Genomic DNA, 9,224 nt, shown 5'->3' with positions numbered 1-9,224 from the left:
TTAACAAAAACTTTAATCAAAGTTTCTGTATTTATCCAATTCTTGGCTTTGTTCAGAAAGTAAAAAAGTTGGAGGCCAATATTGTCTTTGGGGCATTAATCCTTTTATTTCTCTTGTTAGATTGAATTTTATGTAACATTTCCATTATTGCAGTTGTACCCATATTGACCTTCAAACTTCATAATTTGAGAACATGATTATCAGATTACAATATTATCCCTCAACCTACTCATACAGGTAAGACTATTTTTGGTCATCTAACACAAGAAAAACTTTGGCTGAATAATCCAATTTCATCAACTTATAGTTATTCTAGCTTTTATTTTATAGAATAACTTGTAATTATTTAGGCAATATCTAAGTGTTGGTGGAGTAGGAAATCCGAAGTCTGTTCCATTTTAAGTGTGTTTTATAAAAATCGACAATAAAATGCAGAAGGGTGAAGGTCTAGTAAAAAGTGCAAGTTTAAAATTTTGATCCGTTGTATAAAAATGAAAGACGGACTCTGACTGATTTTGAATTTTAAAATTTTAAAAATTATAAAATTTCTGTTAATTAATGATCACGCCTATAAAAAAACGGAGCGAGATGGACATATAGTAGATTGTCCGAACCTAAAATTGTGATCCACTCTATGAAAAAACGCAAGCAAACCAGACATGTCGGCTGTTATTCTACAAAAAAAAAAAGAACGAACAAAACGGACATATCGATTATTACTTTTAAAGAAAATGCGAGTAAGACGGACATATCGATCTTTCGGATTCGTTTTGCCACCGTTGATGTCAATGTGAGCTTTGATTGATGTTGTGTACATATTAAGATTTGAAAAGAAAGGATTAGAAATAATCAAAACTTATCTTTTCATTATAAAATCTATTACAAAGAGAAAATACAACATCTAGCATATCAATTTAATCAATTAGGTTTATAACCCTATAAGATAACATTTGTGTTTGAAATCACATTACCATCTTTTTTTTCTAAACCCAATTTTATCTCTATGAAACACAACAATGTAGAAAAACTTCCCCAATATAGGGAAACATAGAATGAACTTCAAAACTAAATAAAATTACAAATTTCATAATTTGGATTATCCTAACATAGAGGCAGATCCTCAGGAGGAGCTTCAATGGATTCCAATAGCCCTTCTCCATCCTCTACCAAGAACACAGTTGCCAAACCCCATCCAATATGAACATCCAAGTGACAATGCATAATCCAAACACCTACATACATCACATCAAACCAGTTCAATTGGTAGCTTCAGAGACATCAAATTGTAGGCATGTCAGTGTCAGTATCGTATTTTTAATGTCAGATACTAGTAATTAAATTAAATTTATTCATTTTTTAAAATTATTACTGGTATCGTCAGTGTCGTAGTTTTAGTTATTATTAATTGCAAAGTAGGGATTGAACTAATGTTACCTGGATTATCAGCAACAAATCTGATAACTGCCCAACCATTAACAGGTACAGCAACAGTGTTCCTCATAGGTGGATCAACAAGGTTAAATTTTGAAGCATCTTTCTTAGGGTCAAAGTTTCCAAATCCCTCAGCAACAATATAGAAATCATAACCATGAAGATGAATAGGGTGATTCTCAGGAGTAACAATACTTGTATCCTGCAAAACAATCTGAACCCTTGATCCAAATCTCAACTTAGTAACTTTAGTCCCTTGAATCGGTTGCCACAGCGACCGACTCACGTTACCGGTGTAATCGAATTTCACCGGCGGTTTCGTGGGAAAATCGGTTGTGAAAATGCCTTGTACTCCAAGTTTGTGAGCCTGCAGGATTGAAAACTTGCTAGGAAGTACAAAAGACACATTGTTCATACTAGAAGTGAACCGCGTCCCGTTCGGTCCTTGACATTGATTCGAATTGAAATTTGATGGACATTTGTTGAGTCCTAATCCAATAGTGAAGAAAAGATCTTCATCAACTTCATAAGGAACTTCAACTTTCCTTAAACTTCTGAAACTTTTACTAAACGATGTAACAGTGTTTGTGTCATTGTAGTTAGGTAATGAAGGCATAACAGGTTTGATATTTGCACCCCCCTTTGCAGGACATGGTGATGATTTGTATTCGAGAATCGAGGTCGTCGTTGTGTTATCGAACGGAGCATTTTGAGCGGATTGGTAAGCGCGAGCCGCGATGTAGTATCGTGACGGTGGTTGGTCGCCGTTGATGAGAACATCAGTGGTTTGGCCAGGTCCTAACATTAGGACATTGGTTGTGAATGGTTTAACATAAGAAGCATCAGCACCTACTACTGTTAGTTTGTGGTTCGCAATTGTGAAGAAAAGTGGTTGGTTTAATGCAGCATTGATTACTCTAATGAGATTTGTTTCTCCTGAATCTATTGGAACAATTGTTGTGCCTGCATGAAAAATAGCCATTGTCATGTTCATGAAGAATTTAACTCAAGAAACCGAGTATCCTCTGCAAAGAACTGAACTGCAGAGACTAATCATTCGAGCCAGGTAGAAGAACAATATATGTGACATGTTGATTATTGAATTAAGTCGAAAAAATTAAGAAAATGATCAAACCTTGGCTGGAACACTTGTAAAGATCACCAGGTTGACCATTGATAGTGTATGCATCAGATATATTTGGAGCAGCACCTGTTTGTGTGGCTTGTCTCACAACATCAATAGGGTTTGCATCCCACCATTCCCCTAATAAATCATCATAACCATCATTATTTTCACCACAGACACGACAACGACACTGACACATTGACCCTTTTAATAATTAAAAGAAAAACCGAATAAATCTAACGTAGGAACATATGTTAGTGTCAGACACTGAACAAACACTGCTATAGAAAAAGACAAACATGTAATCGTCATTACCTAGAAGAATGGGTGTTTCGCGCTTTGGCTTAGCGAAAGGATAATCATCTCCCGCCTTTGGATGAATGATTAGAGCTCCATAAACTGTGGCTCTAAGCCATGAACTATGAGCATGCCACCAAAGTGTACCTTCTTGTCCTTGAATGGTAAATCTATAGGTGTAACTCTCCCCCGGACGAATAGGACATTGTGTCACGAATTCCGGCCCATCAGCCCACCCTGTCCTGATCTGTCTAACTCCATGCCTAAACACACATAATCACGGTTTGATGCAACCTCAATTAGTATACTAGTGTGTGAAGAAAACAAAACTAACAAAAAGTTTTGCTTGTGGATGAAGCAAAGTTTCTAATTTGTCAAAAAGAAAAGTAAAAGCTACTAATTAGTAGTCATAGCTTAATATTTTACCAGTGAATTGTGACATTGTAACGAGCTTTGTTAACAACTTTAACAACCAAAGTATCTCCATTATTAACTTCCAATGTTGGACCAGGAAACTGTCCATTTACAGTAATACTCATGTGTGTGTTGCACAGCCTCTTCACTGGAGTTTCTTGAACCTACCACAATAAAAATATCAATGAAGTCATGAAGAAAGGAAGATCGCCGTCTTTTAGGATGCAGAAGAGAGGCTATCGTATATGGTTCAAAATTTGATAGGTTTAAACTGTGACAAAAAAGACTTTATAAAATATTTGTCACGGTTAAACCATGACAAAATATGATTCGTATTTGATTTGCCACATTTAAATCGTTGTTAATCTATACAGAGTCTTTAAAAATTTAATATGGCTGATAAAATGTATAAATGAAAAAAAAACTTACAACAAACTCGTGCTCTTGAATTTTGGCATTAGCTAAAGAAACAAAGAGAAGAAAAAATGCTAAGAACATGGTGTTGAAAGGTTTCATTGTTTAGAATACTTTGTTAATTATGAATGTAATGAAGGTTATTAAGGTTGGAAAATGCAATGAGAGTAAGAGTGGGAGAGAATGGTTTTTATAGTGAAGATTAGAGTCTTTAAGGTTGGTGGATTAGGTTGTAATATACGGCTATAAGATGTAAAATACATCAAGAAACTTAGTTCAACACAATGAAAGTTGTTGCACCAGAAGGATGGTTAATTATTTTTATTTCATCAACCTTTGCTTCTATCTCAAGTCTTCATTTAGTTAGAAAGGTTGAATTTTCAAAAAGGGTGATTATTTTTACACTTTTTAAAAGGGAATAAGATGGGTTTTTAAATTTACTTTTTCTCTTTCTTCTTTTCTATCCAAGTATGACATTAGTTTGATAGGGGATAGAATAATAAATAGATAAAAAAGAGAAGAAAATGAAGCACTATTTTGGTTGAGGCAATTGATATTCTTTAAGAAATTTGGAATTCTAAATAATTTAAATTAATTAATTTTTAAATTATTTTGTTTGGGTAAATTATAAAAAATATTTATTGTTAGATATTTTAATGAATTTTTTAGATCAAAGTTAAAGTTTAAAAAATACGGGTTAATTTTCCATTTTTGAAAATTTAAAGGGTCTGACTTATAGATTTTAAAAATTACTAAGGACTAATTTGTAAATTTTGATGATCATTTTTTAAATTAAAATTTTGAACCAACTTATAAATTTTAAAATATTAATAATAATCAATTTAACATTCACAATATATAGAAAGAATGGGAGAAAAGTTTTCAATTTTTTAATCTTTTAGATGTCATTTGAAATTGTTTAAATTTAATTAATAAAATATTTTATATATTTCTCTATTATTTTTCTCCAAATAATAAATGTTAATCAAATTTTAAATGTTTTTTTAAATTATTTTCTCGGGTTAAAATCTCTCATCTAAACCTACTTTAAAATTTTTGTGTGGTGACAATACTTATTTATTTAGAAATTAGTAGTTGCGCTAAACAAGTTTTGCAAAATAAGTTCAAACATGTTACTCCATGGGAATTGTGTTTGTGTATTACATATTAAGAATGTATTATTAGGCAAAGTTACTTGGTGGTCATTAAATTTTGAGTTTGTTCTTGGATTGATCTTTTAAGTTATTTTTCCTTTTTAATTCATATTTATGTAATGTAATATTAGTTTGCAAAATTAATCTTGAAGTTATATTAAATTATATTTAGGTTTCTTTAAATTGAACCATTTTCTTAAATAAGATAGAGAGAGAGGTTAGATTTCACTCCAACAACAAAATCAAGTTGACTCTCCAATTTTTGTTAAGTGGAGATGATTAATGCCATTGATTGTGTAAATAGGTTTTTATTAGCAATTTTTATGTGGTGTTGGATGTATGGACCAACTCACTCGACCAAATCATTTAGGGAGTATTTTTTAATGTATTTCATATAGTTTTTATGCACCACGTAAAATTTTAAAGATGTTTTCAGTTTTTGGAGATGCATCTCTAGACATATTAAAAGTCAGTTAACATTAACATATTTCAGAGATGAATCTCCAGAACAATTTGGAGGTTAAATCGCGTCAGACTCTTCTCCTTCCTTATTTCACATTACTCAAACTTCAACTCAACTTTAACTCTCAAATTTTTTCTCTACACCAGTTCAAATTTCATTCAACAAGGCTCGAAGAAACTTAAGGGAACATCAATTTTCATCTGTAACATCATCCGCCTTCATCAAAAACATCAATTTCTTGTAAGTTTTTCGAGTTTTTGATAAATTTTTGAGTTTTGGTGTAAATGAGTAGAAATCAATTATTAGGGTTAGAAATGAGTGGAAATCACATTTAAGATAGTTTAGTCATAGTGTATTAGTTGTTTGTTGGCTGAAATTGATGATCAAGACAATTTTTTTTAGCTTCATTGTGGTACATTGTGCCATTGGAGCGACCTCTGAATTGCAGAAAATTCTGGAGATGCATCTCTAGAATTTTTCAGTGGTTTAGTTTTCGAGTAACGAGAGATGCATCTCCTAAATTTTTCAGCGGTTTAGTTTTCCAGTAACCAAATATGCATCTTCGTAATTTTTCAGCGGTTTAGTTTCCTAGAAACTGGAGATGCATCTCTGGAAATTTCTCAGTTATTTATTTATTTTCTTACTTGTGTTGTTTCCCTGCACTAATGGTCTGCCTTACTTTATCTTACATGCACAATGGCTGATAGACGTGATAGATTGAGGCGTGGGAGGGTTATTCATCACACATTCGTTCAGCGGGAGATGAGTCAGCAAGTTCTGGAGGCTCATGGTTCCTCTAGTCAGGTAGAGCCGTCTACTTCTAGGGCTCATGCTTCTCCTCATACTAATCCATCTTCTTCTTCTTGTAGGAGTTGAGATTCACCATCTGAGCATTACTCCCTCATTCTCTCGTAGGCGTCAGATTTCACCAGTGCCACCTCCTATTGTATATGCTGGTGATCCATCCCCAACTCCTACTGCTGATCTAGTGCCACCTCCGGAGGGTGAGACTACTACGGAGGCTGAGCCAAGGCTTTTGGAGGTGGTCAATTTGATTCTTTATCCAGACCATACTAGTAGATATATCTGAGACGGAGAGGTAGCATTAGTTAGATTCTTTATTTATTTTTACGTTAATTTTAATTTTTGACATTGATTATTTTTGATAAATTTCAGGAGCGTGACCCATATAAGTTTCTTAACCATGGAAGGAAGATTGTTGCATTGTATCAGCCAAATGAGGAATAGTTTTAGTCGATTTTGTCCTTATCTGGCCTGAAGGACTTGTGCATGACCGATTATACTACGGTTAACCATGAGATGCTTAATGCATTTGTGGAGAGATGACACTCAAAGACCTCGTTGTTTCATCTCCCATATGGTGAGATGTCTATCACACTTGAACTTGTCTCGTGTTTGCTACATCTTCAAATTAGGGGGAGTTTCCTAGATCATTAGAGGATGACCAAAGACGAGGAACTTGAGATGATGGTAGAGTATACATGGGATGATCCAGGGGAGGCGATGAATGAGTTGGATAAGACTATGTGTGCTCATGCTAGATTTGTATACTTAAAGAAGGTATATGAGGATGCGTTATTGAGTGCACAACAATTTGATGGTGATGATGAGCAGGTGGCACTCCACAGATCGTATGGATTGGGAGCATACATGATTTATTTGGTTGATACTGCAATTTTTATGGACAAGAGTGGCACATATACAAACGTCGTATACCTACGTTACTTCGTGGATTTCGAGTGGATCCATGAGTACAACTGCGGGGTGACTTGTTTGGTCTACCTGTATTTGAAGCTGAGAGAGGGTTGTATGTGGAAGACAAAGAAAATCATAGGCAGCGTGACATTACTGACGATAATAATTACTGGTTTTTTAATATTTCTTTGTTATTTTCATTTCATGTTTGCAAAGTCATTACCGATGATTCGTGTATTCCAAACTTTTCATTTTAGAGTTGGATCCTCTAGCACTTCCCGCGCATATCTGGTTGGGCTAGTGTACCTGATTACACTAAGGATATGACTCGTGCTACTACTTTTATCCCGCTCAGAGGGAACCAGGCAACAGAGCCTTACATAGTCCATCTTAATCGTTTGTCAGCTGAGGACATGCACTTCAATAACTATGTTGATCACCGTGAGACGCGGCCATTTGACAATATAATGATATACTCTGATGGTTGGCATGCGAATCACGTCTCATTTCTCCTCATCTACCTGAGCGCGTCATGCAATAGTTGACTACACTCATACCATTCACAGACACCCCACTATCTTTGATCCTCCTACCTTGACACATATACAAATAAATGGCATGTTTGATGATTATGAGAGTTATCTTGTATCAGAGGAGTCACGAGCTACCATAGTTGAGAGCGAATGAAGCTATGTTGAAGGGTACACCATATGGTTCTTCAGGGTGTCACATTCGTACATGGTGCAGGCTGCTCCAGGAGACTCGCCGAGACCAGCTCATCAGGAGATACTAGAGGAGGAGCAGGCACAACTAGATCATGTTGAGGATGTCTTACCTAACTGTCGTCGCATAGTGGAGATTGTGCAAGAAAGAATTTACAGAGGTATCTTCCCTGATGGATCTGATGTGAAGCAAGTCCTAGATTCCATCATGACGGAGGCACGTGGGGCATTGATGTACCAGAGACAATGCCGAGGGACATATGAGATTGATGGTTGAGGAGGCATATGAGGTAGATGAGAGGTTGTCAGACACACACAATAGTCTCTTATTATATAGTTGTAGTACTATGGTTTGTACTTTATTTTGACAATCTTACTTTTTATTGATCTCGGTTGTATGACATTTTCGATATTTATTGGTATTTTATTTTTGTATGGCATTTTTGGTCTATCTAGAATTATGTACGTCTATTTTTTTATTTTCGATTGTACGATATATTTTACATGTTCATCTGAACACATATAAACAATATATAACATGAAATACCTGATCTGATACATTTCAGAAATGTATATCCAAAATATTCACAGAGATGCATCTCCGGTATAATTTAAATATAAGTGGCTTATGAGTGAAATATATTGAATGTTTTAAATTGTTCCAGAGATGCATCTTCGAAATATTTTAACATTTATTCAGAAATTGGTACGTTCGGAGATGTATCTCCGGAAACTAGGGGTATTTAAATAATTTCGCGTGGTGGCTAAGAAGTATTAAGGATGCATTAAGAAATCCTCATCATTTATTACAAGGTTCAGTCAGGCTTTACACTTTTGTTAATTTTAATTTTGGATTCATATAATTTGGATTAGAGGATTTCTTAATGCACCCAATATACTATTTATGCACCACGAAAAAATCCAAACTCAAATTTCAGAGATGGACATCTGGACACACCTCATGCAACATAACTTATTCGTATTTGAGTTACACCTCATTTTAATTACTTAAAATATTTCAGAAATACATTTCTAGAATATCTCTGAAAATGTATTTCCGGAATATTTTAACAAAGCTAGATCAGTAATGGAATCTGAGGCTGTTGGTCTCATATATGCTAAGTTTCCTACTAAATATATTGATATGTCTTGGGATATACCCTATGTCCAAGTTGATTTCATATGAGGAACAAAAATCCTATCATAGATGGACGCTACTATGTAAGTACATTTGGAAACCAACATCTGGATAATGCAGCTTTATTTTTATGGTGTATTATTGCTTGCTTGTTGTAGGAATCTTGTAATCAAGTTTAGCAAAACCAAAACCGTTGTGGGGCGATAGATGTCTCCTGATGTCACATTGTTCTCGTCTCCTGATGTCGCATTGTAAGTGATAGAGAAAAAAATATTGAGATGTGTGTTAAACAGTGCCTTCATTTTTTGGATATAGATTATTTTAAGCACATAATTAAAAGACTAGTTCT

At 34.5% G+C, this 9,224-nt stretch overlaps 1 protein-coding gene across 1 annotated transcript; it reads right to left on the bottom strand.

Annotated features, from left to right (window-relative positions):
• Positions 1-846: 846 nt before the first annotated feature.
• On the bottom strand, positions 847-3,863 carry LOC127118112 (laccase-5). The gene is made up of 6 exons (XM_051048256.1): positions 3,698-3,863; positions 3,281-3,432; positions 2,873-3,117; positions 2,567-2,695; positions 1,435-2,394; positions 847-1,232 (listed from the first exon to the last, which is right to left on the bottom strand). The coding sequence occupies exons 1-6, from the start codon at positions 3,782-3,784 to the stop codon at positions 1,102-1,104; spliced, it is 1,704 nt and encodes a 567-aa protein (XP_050904213.1). The 5' UTR covers positions 3,785-3,863; the 3' UTR covers positions 847-1,101.
• Positions 3,864-9,224: the final 5,361 nt, after the last annotated feature.

This window comes from Lathyrus oleraceus, chromosome 2 (genome assembly GCF_024323335.1).
Source record: "Lathyrus oleraceus cultivar Zhongwan6 chromosome 2, CAAS_Psat_ZW6_1.0, whole genome shotgun sequence".
NCBI classification, from domain to species: Eukaryota; Viridiplantae; Streptophyta; class Magnoliopsida; order Fabales; family Fabaceae; genus Lathyrus; species Lathyrus oleraceus.
Note: the sequence above shows the minus strand (reverse complement) of the source record. Positions and strands in the feature narration are given on the sequence as shown.

Bases quoted from the DNA above. Each gene is read 5' to 3' on its own strand.
- LOC127118112 (XM_051048256.1), bottom strand. From the start codon at position 3,784: ATGAAACCTTTCAACACCATGTTCTTAGCATTTTTTCTTCTCTTTGTT. The intron at 3,118-3,280 runs GTAAAATATTAA...ATGTGTGTTTAG, and splicing joins TACAATGTCACAATTCACTG to GCATGGAGTTAGACAGATCA. The intron at 2,696-2,872 runs GTAATGACGATT...ATGATTTATTAG, and splicing joins CGAAACACCCATTCTTCTAG to GGGAATGGTGGGATGCAAAC.